At 37.4% G+C, this 16,758-nt stretch overlaps 4 protein-coding genes and 2 non-coding genes across 6 annotated transcripts; 3 read left to right on the top strand and 3 right to left on the bottom strand.

Moving 5' to 3' along the window:
* The first annotated feature begins 1,679 nt into the window (after positions 1-1,679).
* Positions 1,680-10,969, top strand: LOC126409397 (photosystem II CP47 reaction center protein). The gene has a single exon (XM_050075409.1). The coding sequence runs from the start codon at positions 8,754-8,756 to the stop codon at positions 10,278-10,280; it is 1,527 nt and encodes a 508-aa protein (XP_049931366.1). The 5' UTR covers positions 1,680-8,753; the 3' UTR covers positions 10,281-10,969.
* On the bottom strand, positions 2,733-2,806 carry TRNAW-CCA (transfer RNA tryptophan (anticodon CCA)). Its single transcript has one exon. It is a non-coding gene; the product is annotated as a tRNA-Trp (tRNA).
* On the bottom strand, positions 2,939-3,012 carry TRNAP-UGG (transfer RNA proline (anticodon UGG)). The gene has a single exon. It is a non-coding gene; the product is annotated as a tRNA-Pro (tRNA).
* Positions 10,385-13,139, top strand: LOC126409395 (cytochrome b6-like). The gene is made up of 2 exons (XM_050075407.1): positions 10,385-10,402; positions 11,802-13,139. The coding sequence occupies exons 1-2, from the start codon at positions 10,385-10,387 to the stop codon at positions 12,636-12,638; spliced, it is 855 nt and encodes a 284-aa protein (XP_049931364.1). The 3' UTR covers positions 12,639-13,139.
* Positions 13,140-13,147: 8 nt separating this feature from the next.
* Positions 13,148-14,102, top strand: LOC126409400 (cytochrome b6-f complex subunit 4). Its single transcript, XM_050075412.1, has one exon. It carries the CDS (start codon positions 13,434-13,436, stop codon positions 13,986-13,988), a length of 555 nt encoding a protein of 184 aa, XP_049931369.1. The 5' UTR covers positions 13,148-13,433; the 3' UTR covers positions 13,989-14,102.
* A 95-nt stretch (positions 14,103-14,197) lies between these two features.
* Positions 14,198-16,054, bottom strand: LOC126409396 (DNA-directed RNA polymerase subunit alpha-like). The gene has a single exon (XM_050075408.1). It carries the CDS (start codon positions 15,424-15,426, stop codon positions 14,401-14,403), a length of 1,026 nt encoding a protein of 341 aa, XP_049931365.1. The 5' UTR covers positions 15,427-16,054; the 3' UTR covers positions 14,198-14,400.
* Between the last annotated feature and the right edge of the window lie 704 nt (positions 16,055-16,758).

Genomic DNA, 16,758 nt, shown 5'->3' with positions numbered 1-16,758 from the left:
CTCAAATCCATATAAGGAGGGGTCAGGTCCTGTTGAGTTCTTACTCTTTCATGTCTACAGTACGGTTCATCCGATTATTACAGGGATGATCCCAATCCGGAATATGATCCGTAGAAGAAAACGCCGATTAAACCGATCACAAGAATACCAGTTACAGTACCTATCAGCCAAAGAGGAATCCTTCCAGTAGTATCGGCCATTTACCTCACTTCCCTCCCATTTCATCAAGTGGTCATGCTATAGACATAAACAGTCATGGATAGTTATGGGTATGATATCCTTCCGAATGAGATAAGAGAATTTCCTTTCTTTCTCTCAATTGAAGAAATAATTGGAAAATAAAACAGCAAGTACAAAAATGAGTAATAACCCCCAGTAGAGACTGGTACGATTCAATTCAACGTTTTGTTCGTTCGGATTTGATTGTGTCGTAGCTCTATAATTAATTCGGATTAGATTGATTTATTTTATCGTTGGATGAACTGCATTGCTGATATTGACCCCAAGAAAAAAACGGTAGGTACAGCTAGTCCGTGAACAGCCAACCATCTCACTGTGAAAATTGGATAGGTTCTATCTATGGTCATTAAGGCCTCCTAAAAGGATCGACTAAATTCATCGAGTTGTTCCAATGAATCGAAACGGCCAGTTATTAATGGAATCCCTTGTCTGCTTTCTGTGAAATATTCGTTGGGTCGAGGGCTTCCAAACACGTCGTAAGCTAAACCCGTGCTGACGAATGACCAACCTGCAATGAATAGGGAAGGTATAGTAATGCTATGAATAACCCAGTATCGAATACTGGTAATAATATCAGCAAAAGCGCGTTCTCCCGTACTTCCAGACATGCTGAGCTCCAATATTACAGTCAAAGGGGGATCGATTTCGTGAAAGATAGAGATCAGTAAATGGAGAAATACTGATATCCAATCTTTGTGAGATCGTCAATATTGTACCAAGGGTGTATTTAGAGTATACCGAATCAGTATAGCTATCTTTCCTCTGACACAGCAATGTTGTTTCAATCAGCATCGAAAAAAAATAGTACAGAATTCCTTTCTTCCTTTCTTGTTCCTTGTATAGGCCTAAGCAGGTGTCATTCAATAGAATAGAAAATTACTTGTAATATAATGTTTTACCGGTTTTGGGATAGGCTGAAGATCTTGGTAAAGGTGACTCGATGGCTTTTATTTTTTATTTATATTTAATTAATCTATCTTATCTAATAATTCATGAATGAAATTATCATATTCCCACAATTGAATGCAAAATCTGGAAAGGAGTTTTCGTGGTTGTAGAAGTAGAAAAAGGTATTTTCGTTCTAACCCCTTCCAATAAGAGGGGTTGTTTGGACAGTACAATAGCAAATAGTATTCGATAAGGGAAAGTGAACATAGTTGGAGCAGTCAAAATTCATGATGCAACTATAATGGATTGAACTAATCTGGTTTTTCATTAGATTGTTTCATTAGGTTCAATTCAAGGGTTCCCACCTACAAGAAGATAGGACTACATCATGTGAAAAGACAAAAAAATGTGGAACCCAGAACAACAAAATAATTGTAATTGCTAATCTTGGAATCGAGTTGTATCTGAAATAACGCTTTTTATTTCTTTGCTTTGAGAAGTCGTGGGATACTTTTTCTTCTTTTTTCTTCTTTTGAGATATCTTATATTATATTAAATATTAAAAATATTAAGTTATATTAAGTAAGTGAAAATAAGAAAGAGTCGTTATCGGTTCGTTCCAAAACGGATCCAATTGAAAAGGAAAAGCAATGATCCAAGTTGGAATGATTTTAAAATCCAATTCTTCTTTCTATCCCATAGTTTTCCATGAAAGAGAATTTCATTTGTGAATGAAGTTACAAGACAGAGTTCGTATTACTATACGAGTTGTTCAATCAATTTGTTGATTCGGAATCACGAGATCAGTAGATGTCACAGACGAGGAATTCATAAGGAATTCATAGTAAGGTAAATTTACTATTGATTTTTCCTTCGTCACATCACGTTTGTTAGTCCTGTTTATAATGAAATGACTGAGAAATCAAAAGAAAACAAATTAAATTAGGACTAACTCTTTCAATTTGGATTTTTTCTTATCATCGTAGCTCGGTATCTCGCAAAAACGGAAACTTAGGCAAGTGCTTTATAAACATATGTATAAAAAGAACGTATCTCATTTAGTTCCTTCATGCCTACTATAGCTAGTTATTTCGGTTTTCTACTGACTGCTTCAACTATAACCCCAGCTCTATTTATTGGTCTGAGCAAGATACGACTTATTTGAAATTAATTGAATGAACAATCAAATCAGAAAAATGAGAATTTTAAAATTCAGATTTCTGTAAGATTCCATTCCAGGTATTCTATGGTTTTGACTTCCAGCATCAATTGAAAATTCGTGGACGTTGAGATTACTGGGTGATGCAGATTATTATTTGGATTAGAGATAGATATTACCTTTTCTCCCCTTTCAAACAAGACAACAAATCGAAATGATTGAAGTTTTTTTATTTGGAATCGTGTTAGGTCTAATTCCTATTACTTTAGCCGGATTGTTTGTAACTGCATATTTACAATACAGACGCGGCGATCAGTTGGACTTTTGATTGAGTAAGATTTCTTTTTTCTTGTCATTGACCTCCTATCCTTGACCCTCAGGAGGTCAAATTGAATTCGATTGATGTTCGCAATTCAAGTTAATGTGATTCGATACAAAGTAGCATCACGCTCTGTAGGATTTGAACCTACGACATCGGGTTTTGGAGACCCGCGTTCTACCAAACTGAACTAAGAGCGCTTTATCACGACAAGAGATAATCTTTTCCCAATACTTCTTAGCTTGCATATAGTATCATTAAATGATACTAATGATCATGCCATCCCCAATTTCAATTGATCCCATGTTACTGCCTGTAAGATAAGTAATAGGTAGGGATGACAGGATTTGAACCCGTGACATTTTGTACCCAAAACAAACGCGCTACCAAACTGCGCTACATCCCTTTCAATTGTTGTACAGTGTCATTGTAGAGAATCCCTGTCTTCTTTTCCACACCGTTATTTCCTTTAAATATATCTATATACATTTCTCTTGCCATTTTTTCTTTTTGGTCTCATAACATAAAATAAAAGAGTTAGAATTATGTATATATGAAATCCAAGGTGAAATACAACGTATAAAAGAATGAGTATTTATATGCTCAAGAACAAAAAAAAAATAACGGAACGGGGCACTTACTTTTTCTTTTATTCAGGGGCAGGAGTATCTCATCTACTGGATCGTTGTACATATCCATTTTAGTTAATTAAGGATTCCGCACACAAATACAAGTGATCCACAACTATATATATAATATATCTGATCATATATGTGTTAAATAAAGAAGGAGGATTTTCAATGCGAGATATCAAAACATACCTTTCCGTAGCGCCTGTGCTAACTACTCTATGGTTCGGTTCTTTAGCAGGTCTATTGATAGAGATCAATCGTTTATTCCCAGATGCGTTGACATTCCCCTTTTTTTCATTCTAGTTATCGGTGTGGTATTATCGATGTGGTAGAAGATGTTGGCTAACAATAGCAATAAATTCTCTGTTTGTTAAATAGCCCCTGTCCCTCCCTTCACTTTTGTTGAGTAGGGAAATAGAAAGAATAAAAGTGAATTAAACCTCAGCAAAACTCGGATTCGGGGTAGAAGAAATAGAGGGAGAACAGAAATAGAAATGTGGATCTAGGCTTGGATATTCAAGATTAGATAAGATACTTAAATTAAGTGATACTGAAATAAAATACTGAGATTAGGAATAGTAATTGAATTGTAGTAAATAGTTGTATTACGTATTACTCTATTCTATTGATTACAACTTGCAACGAAATCTTTCATAATTAGATTTCCAGTTAGCAACTTCTATTTTTTTCCTTTCTCCTTTCTTCTTCTTCGGATTGAAGAAGAGAAGAAAGAGTTGGGGGAATCCAAAATACAAAGGAGGTTTATGCCCAAGGGTAAAAATCCCAGAGTTACGGTTATTTTGGAATGTACCAGTTGTGTCCGAAATGGTGCCGATAAGAAGAAGGAATCACCGGGCATTTCCAGATATATTACTCAAAAGAATCGACACAATACACCTGGTCGATTGGAATTGAAGAAATTCTGTCCCTATTGTTACAAACATACGATTCACGGGGAGATAAAGAAATAGATTGAATGCGGTGTTGCCTTGCGTGTGCCAACATTTTAAGGAACGGGAAGGAATTACATATAACATATCTAGGAGCAAATAAAATGCCATTTCGGGCGGATCCGAGATGAATGAAGAAATGGTATTTTAGAGAAGAAATGGTATTTTAGAGATAAGGAATAAACCATGGAGAAATTCAAGCGACCCTTTCGTAAATCCAAGCGATCTTTTCGTAGGCGTTTGCCCCCAATTGGGTTGGGGGATCGAATTGATTATAGAAACATGAGTTTAATTAGTCGATTTATTAGTGAACAAGGAAAAATATTACCTAGGCGAGTGAATAGATTGACCTTGAAACAACAACGATTAATTACTATTGCTATAAAACAAGCTCGTATTTTATCTTTGTTACCTTTTCTTAATAATGAGAAACAATTTGAGAGAGCCGAGTCGATTTCTAGAACTACCGGCACTAGAACCAGAAAAAAATAGAAATAGGACCACTCTTCAATCGAATCAGAACTCAAATCATAACTCAAATTGATGTGATACTTTGTTCGTAAGATCCGGAGCTCATATTCAATTGTCGTGTCGGAAGAAAAAAGAAAGAATGGGGGAAGAAGACCCATTTCTTTATTGAAATGGGTTCGTTCATTCCTACTACATTTTATTTTCCTTTACATTGCTATTTTGACTCTACCTTCCCGGGGTCATTCTCCGGGAAACTCTGTTTCATTTCAATTATTCCGTCGGACTCCTCCCGATCAATCTCCTTATTTAAGGATATCATTGGAAATCATGTAAAGGCAATTCCTATTTGATATAGCTATTTGTGCAAGTATTTTACGATTAAGAAGGAGCTGCTTCTTGCGCAGATCGTGTATTAATCGACTATAGGGTACCCCATTCTCGCGGGTTACTGCATTTATCCGAGTGATCCACAAACGACGAAAATCTCGCTTTTGCCTTCCTCTACCCCTATGGCTGGAAACCAAAGCCCTTATTTTCTGTTGAGTAGCAGTTCGAGTAAGTCTTGAATGAGCTCCTCGAAAGCTTGATGCAAATAAACGAATTTTCCTTCGACGCCTCCGCGCAATATATCCACGTCTAACTCTTGTCATAGTTTAAAATGGGACTTTGATGAATAAGATTTTCATGAATAACTAATTGATTTTCATTTCTTTTCTTTCAGTCATTCTTTTTCCTTCTCTTGGTCTAAGCAAAACGGATTCTTCCGGTGTATAAAATAAAAATTCCGATGGCTTTCTTTTGCTACTATAACCTTCCCAACCACGATTTGTTATTTCTTACAGGCAGTTCATTTCCCCATGAATAAATAGTGGGTTCCATCGTTTCTATGGTTACTTCTTAAACGGCGAGGTCCTATCTATACACCGGAGCCCTTTCCCTCATTTAATCAATGTTATTGGTAACTTGTACAGTTCACACCATTTGGCTCTACCCATGAATTAGCCAGTAATAGGTCTTTTCACAACGAGATCTATCCATACAGTGACGGTATTTAATTATGAAGGTTGGCTAGGTAGCTGACCCTATCAGTCCGTTCTTTCATAAGTAAGAGCACCAATATAACTTTATGCTTTTTAAATACTATTTCCCCGCTTAATGGATAACCATTCGCTACCAATGAGGAATCGCTTTTCATCCCAAATTCAAATCAAGGCGATTGGATTTGCACCAATGGAAACCATAAATTCCATACACAATAGAGGTATATGATAGATTAGATCTTTTTTAAAAATGTAGTTCTTCCATTCTACCCCATTCATTTTCATTGGCACTGGTCATTGATACTGGAAAAATGGTTTAGTTTAGGTCACAGTTCATGATCTGAACGAGTCACACATACACCCTAGTACATGTTCCTCTACGCTGAGGGCATCCTCGAAGAGCAGGAGATTTCGTGACATTTCTCATTGGCTGTCTTGTGTTTCTAATAAGTTGTTTAATAGTTGGCATGCTGAATCGTATATAGAATCGGTTGGTTTAGATCGATCCTAACCTGATGATTATGAATTACTTTCATTTGAGTTGAAGATTCTACTTCGAACCATGGTTCGAAGTAGAATTACCGATTTACACAAAATCCGCGCTATTTTCGACTGCTACAAGATCAACAATGCCATGAGCTTGGGCTTCTGTTGCTGACATAAAAACATCCCTTTCCATGTCTTCAGATACAACCCATAAAGGTTTGCCCGTTCTTTGTACATAAACTCTTGTTAGTATTTCGCGAAGTTTCAACAGTTCTTCCGCTTCCAGGATAAATTCTCCTGCTTGTGCCTCATAAAAAGAACTAGCAGGTTGGTGGATCATAACCCTGATTATAATATGTCATAATGAACGATTCCTCTATCTCGCAAAATGGAGCGAAAAGAATAAATAAAAATAAAAAAAGATAGAAAACCGTACAGGCAATTTTTGCACATTGCATACGGCTCCGCAATGGAATCTACTCTTCTCTTACATCAAAGAAAGAGACAAATAGATCTATCAGATCCAAATCGTTGGATGATCCATTTACCACCCTTCTCCTCGTAGGAACAAAAAAATACTATGATGGTTCCGTTGCTTTAGATAATATATTCATCTCTCTTCTATGATTCAGCAATCCCAAAGTTTCTTTCTGGTCTGAGTCTGATTAAATAAGAAAAATGATAAGGAAAATGATCCCTTTCTTTTCATGCTTAGAAATATTCAGACTCATGTTGTGTAAGGAAAAGGGGTTGTTTGTGACGCTGAAATGGACCCCCGATAAATAACATAGGAATAAGATCAAATCGGGACTAACCTTTTGTTTCATACTACTATCTCGATACATAATCATGTTATGAAGAAGCAATAATGATTTGCTCATATCGAACTAAACGTGCCATGCTATTATTACTTATATATTCCATATGGCGAAGGCATAGTCTTATTTTTTCTTCAAGTCAAATAAAAACTCATTGGCGCCGAGCGTGAGGGAATGCTAGACGTTTGGTAAATTCTCCTCCGACCAGGATGAAAGATCCCATCGAAGCGGCTAATCCCATGCATATTGTATGTACGTCTGGTGGAACAATTTGCATAGCATCATAAATAGCTATTCCCGGTATTACCCATCCGCCGGGAGAATTTATAAACAAATAGAGATCCCTGGTATTATCTTCCATACTGAGATATACCATGAGACCAACAAGTTGATTCGAGATCTCGCTATCAACGCCTTGGCCTAAAAAAAGTAATCTTTCTCGATGAAGTCGGTTGATTAGGAAAAATTGTATCCCCGCAGAACCGTACACGCACCTTTCGATACATACGGTTCAAAAAAGTTCGAAAAAAAAATAATCAATGTGTCGATTCCAGACCTATTCTTTTTGAGTTTAGGCGTTTTCCTGACGAAGGGGTTTATTTTCATTTGCATTTTCCACAAAAATTAGTTTTGGTTTGCCCTCCTAACCTACAAAAAAGAATTCACTGAACATCTTTTTATTGATGTATTCTTTTGATTGATGTATTGTTTCATCGAGATCCAAATCGCGATGCCATTTTCTTGTTCCTGAATGGGCCTCTTCACTTATTTTAGGTTTATGCTCTACTCCGGGTAAAGATTCGCCCGAATTCCATTTGCACATATAGGACAAATGACCCCAGTACCACTTATTTTTTTCTTACGACTTTTTTATGCCTTCCACCAACCAAGTATTCGATGTATTCATCACATTTATATTTATTAGTGGTTTGAGATCACTCCTATGGTCTTATTTCTGATAGATGATAGAAGTTGTAATCAATATTACCCATTTGGTATTTTCTGAACGGAGCCTGGATACTTCATTTTATTGTTCCAAGTCAACCATAGATTATTCTAATTGATAAGATAATATTTATCTTTCAAACGAATTGATCCATTTGCACATTTCACGCTCCGAATTATTGAATTGATTTGATGATTCAATCAATCTTTCTTAGGCGAAAGAGAGTATATCTCGATCAGGGGAGAGAACGGGGAAATCCCATATGACCCAATATGTCCGACAAGTCGCACTATATGTCAACCCAAACTGCATCTTCCTCTCCAGGACTCCGAAAAGGGACTTTTGGAACACCAATGGGCATTACATTAAAGAAAACGGGGTTAAGTACTATACTTCACTTTGATGTGGAAACGTAACAATGGGTTTATTGTCCTCATAATATTTTTGTTTATCATATTTTATACATAGATTGGAAGACTCATGTAGGAAGACAGAATGAAAAAAAGAAAATTCTTAGGGACGGAGCGGATCCTTCGAATGATGAACAAGTATCTAATGGATTCACTTAAAAAAATGGGACCAATCCCCCCATTGCGTATTGGTACTTATCGGGTATAAAATAAATCTGCTTCTCTTTGTTCCTGCGAACAGAACGGAATTGTTCCATTATTACTATCACCTGCGGCACGTAATAAATGTGAACCCTTGCACCGAGATAATCACTGAATGAGGTCCATAGCATAGTCTTTTCCAATGTGACAAAGTTACATAGTGTCTATTTTTCTTTGATGAAGGGGTATTTCCATGGGTTTGCCTTGGTATCGTGTTCATACTGTCGTATTGAATGATCCTGGTCGCTTGCTTTCTGTCCATATAATGCATACAGCTCTAGTTTCTGGTTGGGCCGGTTCTATGGCTCTATACGAATTAGCTGTTTTTGATCCCTCTGATCCCGTTCTTGATCCAATGTGGCGACAAGGTATGTTCGTTATACCCTTCATGACTCGTTTAGGAATAACCAATTCATGGGGCGGTTGGAGTATTACAGGAGGAACTGTAACCAATCCGGGTATTTGGAGTTACGAAGGTGTTGCCGGGGCACACATTGTGTTTTCTGGCTTGTGCTTCTTGGCAGCTATCTGGCATTGGGTGTATTGGGATCTAGAAATATTCTGTGATGAACGTACGGGAAAACCCTCTTTGGATTTGCCCAAGATCTTTGGAATTCATTTATTTTTATCTGGGGTGGCTTGCTTTGGGTTTGGTGCATTTCATGTAACAGGTTTGTATGGCCCTGGAATATGGGTGTCTGATCCTTATGGGCTAACCGGAAAAGTGCAACCTGTAAGTCCTTCATGGGGCGCGGAGGGTTTTGATCCTTTTGTTCCGGGGGGGATAGCTTCTCATCATATTGCAGCGGGCACCTTGGGAATATTAGCGGGTCTATTCCATCTTAGTGTTCGCCCGCCCCAACGTCTATACAAAGCATTACGTATGGGCAATATTGAAACTGTGCTTTCCAGTAGTATCGCTGCTGTGTTTTTTGCAGCTTTCGTTGTTGCTGGAACTATGTGGTATGGTTCAGCGACTACTCCGATCGAATTATTTGGTCCTACTCGTTATCAGTGGGATCAGGGATATTTCCAGCAAGAAATATATCGAAGAGTTAACGCCGGGCTAGCTGAAAATCTGAGTTTATCGGAATCTTGGTCTAAAATTCCCGATAAACTAGCTTTTTATGATTATATCGGTAATAATCCGGCGAAAGGAGGATTGTTCAGAGCCGGCTCAATGGACAACGGGGATGGAATAGCTGTTGGGTGGTTAGGACACCCTGTCTTTAGAGATAAAGAGGGGCATGAACTTTTTGTACGTCGTATGCCTACCTTCTTTGAAACATTTCCGGTAGTTTTGGTAGATGGAGACGGAATTGTGAGAGCCGATGTTCCTTTTAGAAGGGCAGAATCCAAGTATAGTGTCGAACAAGTGGGTGTAACTGTTGAGTTCTATGGTGGTGAACTCGATGGAGTCAGTTATAATGATCCTGCTACTGTGAAAAAATATGCTAGACGTGCCCAATTGGGTGAAATTTTTGAATTGGATCGCGCTACTTTGAAATCCGATGGTGTTTTTCGTAGTAGTCCAAGGGGTTGGTTCACTTTTGGACATGCTTCGTTTGCTTTGCTTTTCTTTTTCGGCCACATTTGGCATGGTGCTAGAACCTTGTTCAGAGATGTTTTTGCTGGTATCGACCCAGATTTAGATGCTCAAGTGGAATTTGGAACCTTCCAAAAACTGGGGGATCCAACTACAAGGAGACAAGTAGTCTGATACAACATTTCTTTCATATGTCTAGCCTATGTTTCATATAGGGTACTGGAGAAATATTAATTCGAATCATCACCTATTACTCTTGACCTTTACTTGTCTGGGAAATGATCCCAAATGAACAGGTATGGAAGCTATAATTGTAAAACACGATCGAATCTATGGAAGCATTGGTTTATACATTCCTGTTGGTCTCGACTCTGGGGATAATATTTTTTGCTATCTTTTTTCGAGAACCGCCTAAGGTTCCAAATAAAAAGATGAAATGATTTTTCATTATCTCAATTGAAATGATGACCCTCCGATGAGGAGGGTCATCATTTCAACTAGTCCCCGTGTTCCTCAAATGGATCTCTTAGTTGTTGAGAGGGTTGCCCAAAGGCGGTATATAAGGCATACCCCGTAAAGCTTACAAGTAAACCAGATATGAAGATGGCGACTAGAGTTGCAGTTTCCATTATTAAGTGATTTCAAGACCACGATGGATCTACGATAAGATAGTTTATTTACAACGGAATCGTATACAAAGTCAACAGATCTCAAACAATGCACGGAATAGGATTTATGGCTACACAAACCATTGAGGGTAGTTCCAGATCTGGGCCAAGACGGACTATTGTAGGCGATTTATTAAAACCATTGAATTCGGAATATGGTAAAGTAGCCCCTGGATGGGGAACTACACCCCTTATGGGTGTCGCAATGGCTCTATTTGCAGTATTCCTATCTATTATTTTGGAGATTTATAATTCTTCCGTTTTACTGGATGGTATTTCATTAAGTTAGGTCCAGAAGAACGGATAAGTCCTAACTTTCAATAAAAAAAAGAATCACTTAGGATTCGGATTTCTAGGTCATCTCATTCTGTTTGGTAGTTCGACCGCGGAATTCTTTTGTTTCGGTATTTCCGGAATATGAGTGTGTGACTTGTTATACCTATTGATAGTACAGAGAATAAGTCTGTCATCTCATCGAGAGAGATGGTTCTAGCCCGTCAGATAGTCAGTCTAGTATCTGGAGCACGGACTATATGGAATAGATTAAGAACTATTTAAACTATGATTCATACCTACTATTCATACCTCGTGACCGGCCTCCAACTACTATTATTTTTTTCAATTAACTTTTCAATGAGGCGTTTCAGAAATCGAACCACCTTTTTCCTTCAGAATCATGCTTAGTTTGAGCTGAGCGAGGGACAGGACAAATATTTCTATGGATTCTTAGTTATTATATCTGTTCATTGAATAAGTGAAGTGATGATCAAACGAAAGGGTTCCTACTCAGAGAACTCTTTGGTTCTGTTTTGTTCTTTGTTGAATCATCGTGGTTCTAGTAGGAATCTGAGGTTTCAATTGATTCATAGGGTCTCAACAAGATAATTCCTATCAATAGTAAATTCGTATGTATTACGTATAAACAAAAATAAAATAGGGTAAGAGAACATTCAAAAGGCCTGTAACAATCAACATAGGATGAGCCAACTTGATATTTTGGCGCTATCATCACAAAGAAGAGATTTAGAGTTTTGGTTCCCTCATTTTATCTGGAAAGATTGAATCAAGTGAAGTCTCTAAAAGGTTTCAAATCTTTCTTTTCTATTGCACGTTGCAACCAGAACCAGTATTGGGGTGTTTTCGCTTGAGCCGTACGAGACGAAATTCTCATATACGGTTCTTAGAGGGGGAGTCCCTTCGCCTTCGGTTCACCTATCTCAATAAAGTATATGATTGGTTCGAGGAGCGTCTCGAGATTCAAGCGATTGCAGATGATATAACTAGTAAATATGTTCCTCCTCATGTCAATATATTTCATTGTCTAGGAGGGATCACACTTACTTGCTTTTTAGTACAAGTAGCTACGGGTTTTGCTATGACTTTTTACTATCGCCCGACCGTCACAGAAGCTTTTGCCTCTGTTCAATACATAATGACTGAAGCCAACTTCGGTTGGTTAATCCGATCAGTTCATCGATGGTCAGCAAGTATGATGGTTCTAATGATGATCCTGCACGTATTTCGTGTTTATCTCACAGGTGGTTTTAAGAAACCACGTGAATTGACTTGGGTTACGGGTGTAGTTCTGGCTGTGTTGACTGCATCCTTTGGGGTAACTGGTTATTCTTTACCTTGGGACCAAATTGGGTATTGGGCAGTCAAAATTGTAACTGGTGTACCTGAGGCTATCCCTATAGTGGGATCGCCCTTGGTAGAGTTATTACGCGGAAGTGCTAGCGTGGGTCAATCCACTTTGACCCGCTTTTATAGTTTACACACTTTTGTATTACCTCTTCTTACCGCCGTATTTATGTTAATGCACTTTTCAATGATACGTAAGCAAGGTATTTCAGGTCCTTTATAGAGAAGACAGAGCATAGGTATTTGTAATAGATCATATAATATATTGTTTGGGTAGGAACAAAAAAAATAGTATTTGTATTTCATTGCTATAAATATGGATTATTGAAAAGAATAAGACATGTTATTTGGATATTTCCCTTCAACCACGAAGTATTTTTTATTTGATACGAACAGTTGAAGTGGATTCTCGGAGGAGAGGATGGATTATGGGAGTGTGTGACTTGAACTATTGATTGGTCCATGCAGATATATTATCTGCCACATTGGAATTCATAAACAAATGTGTCTCTGTTCCAACCGCCGCCCCCCTGCGGAGCAAGAGGATAGGCTGGTTCCTTTGAGGAGAATCTTTTCTATGATCAGACCCGAATCATGTCATGCATGAATAGGCTTCGTAAGATCTAGTAGAATAAGTGATGTGGCATGATCCAGATTATGTTCTATCTATTCCACTTCCATTTATTTAACTTATAGTAGGGAATGCATTCATTTCCCCTGCATCGACCCGATCTATGATACTATCGGAGTGAAACACGGGATCTAAGGAAGAATCGAGGCTAGACTTTATTAGTAACAAGTAAATCCTTTGTACGTAAGAAGACTCTAAAAAACAATATTGTGCATCAATTACAAGGTATGAGACAATCCAAAAAGCATTTGATCATGATCGATGTAAGCCTACTTGGGTATTGAGCATTTATTTGTACGAACATAGTTTCCTGGATGGCATATGGATTTTATATGAATCCATTTCATTCCTTTGATTATTGCTCGAGCTGGATGATGAAAAATCATCATGTCCGGTTCTTTCGGGGGATGGATCCATAAGAATTCACCTATCCCAATAACAAAGAAACCCGACTTGAATGATCCTGTATTAAGAGCAAAATTGGCTAAGGGGATGGGACATAATTATTATGGGGAACCGGCATGGCCTAATGATCTTTTATATATTTTTCCCGTAGTAATTCTAGGTACTATTGCATGTAACGTAGGTCTAGCGGTTCTAGAGCCATCAATGATTGGTGAACCGGCAGATCCATTTGCAACTCCTTTGGAAATATTACCCGAATGGTACTTCTTTCCCGTATTTCAAATACTCCGTACAGTACCCAATAAGTTATTGGGTGTTCTTTTAATGGTTTCGGTACCAGCGGGATTATTGACAGTACCCTTTTTGGAAAATGTTAATAAATTCCAAAATCCATTCCGTCGCCCAGTAGCTACAACAGTCTTTTTGATTGGTACGGCAGTAGCCCTTTGGTTAGGTATTGGAGCAACATTACCTATTGATAAGTCTCTAACTTTAGGTCTTTTTCAAATTAAAATAGATCTTGAAATACTAAGGTAAGGCGGGATATTACGTATGTATCTAGTTAGGCATACTTCAAAGTTTATCCTCCTAGATACATCTCTTTCATTTGATTATAGATCTATTCTGAAGAATCCACGAATACAGACTATGCTGAAGATTCAAACAGACTTTGTTTTTGTTTCTTCTTTTTTCGTTAGTGTGTATATTTTAGTGTGTATATTGATTATATATTACAAATTATTATTCAATTCGAATTGAATAATAATTTGTAATATATAGGAAGAATAATTATAGTATAATTTTATAGTTAGTTTAGTTATAAAAAATAAGAAATAAGATAAAGATAAGAAAATAATAGAAATTTTATTTCATTATTTTCTAGTTAATAAATAGTCTTTCATTTATAATTTTTTCATTTCGTGCTTTCATTCGAAATGAAAAAAAAATTTCAACGGGATTCAAACTGAGTTGAATTTTTAAGCAAGTCGATTGTGAAACCCTTCTGTAGAATGTCGAATATTTGTTTTACGTCTTCTACGCGAAAATGCTCAATTCTCATAAGATCTTCTTGACTTTTACTCAAAAGGTCCAGCAATGTATGTATATTAGACCTTTTGAGACAGTTATAAGTCCTAGGAGGCAATTCTAATTGATCAATAAAAATACGTTTCAATATGATTTCTCTTTTCATATTATCCAATCCATCATCAAAGGTAAAAAAGGGCACACTAGCCCTTTTTTGATTGTCCTCCATATTTCTATTTATGTCCTGTTCCTCCGCATGTAAAAAAGGAATAAATAAATCGATCAAATTACGAGAAGCTTCATAAAGCGCTTCCTTAGGAGTTAAACTTCCATTCGTCCATATTTCAAGAAAAAGTATCTCTTGTTTCTCATTCCCATTCCCATAAGAATGAATACTATGATTCGCATTTCGAACAGGCATGGATACAGCATCTATAGGATAGCTTCCGTCTTGATAGTTATTTGGGGTTCTCGTACAATATCCACGACCCCTCTCAATTTTTAATTCAATGCACAAATCAACCGGTTCCGTTAGGACAGCTATATGCTGTGTAGTATCAACTATTTCTACAGAAGGTGGTGAGATGATATCTTGAGCAGTTACGTGTCTAGGGCCCCTGACATAGATAGATGCGTCGAGAGTTCCGTACAGATCACTTCTAAATACAATTTTTTTCAAATTCATTAAAATTTCATGGACTGATTCTTCAATACCTACTATCGTAGAATATTCATGTGGTACCTTATCAGATTTTGCGCGCGTAATACATGTTCCTTCTAGTTCTCCAAGTAAAGCCCTTCGCATCGCGATACCGATTGTATCGGCTTGACCCTTCATAAGTGGGGATAAAACGAAACGACCATAATAAAGGCGTTTGCTGTCTGCTCTTGATTCAACACACTTCCACTGTAGCGTCCGAGTGGATACTGGTACTTCCTCCCGAACCATACTAATATAATATTATTTGATGAGATCATTTAATTATTTATTTCTCTTGGATTGGAATCTTTTCCATTTTTATTTCTAAACGCGCCTTTTTTTGGCGGTCTACATCCATTATGCGGCATAGGGGTTACGTCACGTACAAAATTTAATAGTATACCACTTCTACGAATCGCTCGTAATGCTGCATCTCTCCCGAGACCGGGACCCTTTATCATGACTTCTGCTCGTTGCATACCCTGGTCTACTACCGCACGAATAGCATTTCCTGCTGCGGTTTGAGCAGCAAATGGGGTACCCCTTCTTGTGCCCTTGAATCCACAGGTACCCGCAGAAGACCAAGAAACGACCCGACCTTGTGGGTCTGTAACAGTAACAATAGTATTGTTGAAACTCGCTTGAACATGAATAACTCCTATTGGTGTTCTACACCCACTCTTACGTGAACTAATACGGCTATTTCTACGTGAACCAATTCTTGGTATAGGTTTTGTCATATTCTATTTGCCATCTCATAAATATGAGTCAGAGATATACGGATATATCCATTTCATGTGAAAACAAATTCTTTATTTATTTGTACATTAGGTCTCTTAGAAAGTGAAGTTCTTTTTTTTTATAAATATTATCCCTGTCTCTGTTTATGTTCGGATTAGAACAAATTACTATAATTCGTCCTCGCCTACGGATCAGTCGACATTTTTCACAAATCTTACGAACAGAAGCTCTTATTTTCATATTTGTTGTTCCTTAATTCCGAATCTACTCTTTGAAAGAAAATAAGTCTCTTTTCTTTAATTCACCTTAAGTTAGTGTTTGAGCCTTAAAATTTATCCCCATGAAAATTTAAATACCTAATCGTTTGAATCTTTATTGCGAAGTCTATAAATTATACGTCCCCTTGTTGAATCATAACGGCTGACTTCTATTTTTACTCTATCTCCTGGTAGTATTCGTATAAAACTACGTCGTATCCGCCCTGAAACATAACCTAGAACCAGGTCTTCGTTATCTAAGCGAACCCAGAACATGCCATTGGGAAGTGATTCAGTAATTAAACCTTCATGGATCAATTTTTGTTCTTTCATTCCAGGTAACCTCCTTGAAGTATTAACTAATGTAGGAGGAGTGACATTAGACAACCCACCTCTACTCTCTTTTTCATAAATAGGAAGTTACGTATCAAATTCGTATACCAGATGGATCACCTCACCATATATAAAACAAAATTTCTCCTCCAATTCTTTCTAGTCGAGCTTCTCGATCTGTCATTATACCCCTAGAAGTAGAAAGAATTACAACCCCTATCCCGCCTGAAATCCTAGGAATTCGTTGAGA

The sequence above is a fragment of the Nymphaea colorata genome, unplaced genomic scaffold (genome assembly GCF_008831285.2).
Source record: "Nymphaea colorata isolate Beijing-Zhang1983 unplaced genomic scaffold, ASM883128v2 scaffold0160, whole genome shotgun sequence".
In the NCBI taxonomy this organism is placed as follows: Eukaryota; Viridiplantae; Streptophyta; class Magnoliopsida; order Nymphaeales; family Nymphaeaceae; genus Nymphaea; species Nymphaea colorata.
The sequence above is the reverse complement of the archived record's forward strand: the minus strand, read 5'-3'. Positions and strand labels throughout refer to the sequence as shown.

Bases quoted from the DNA above. Each gene is read 5' to 3' on its own strand.
- LOC126409396 (XM_050075408.1), bottom strand. From the start codon at position 15,426: ATGGTTCGGGAGGAAGTACCAGTATCCACTCGGACGCTACAGTGGAAG.
- LOC126409397 (XM_050075409.1), top strand. From the start codon at position 8,754: ATGGGTTTGCCTTGGTATCGTGTTCATACTGTCGTATTGAATGATCCT.
- LOC126409400 (XM_050075412.1), top strand. From the start codon at position 13,434: ATGTCCGGTTCTTTCGGGGGATGGATCCATAAGAATTCACCTATCCCA.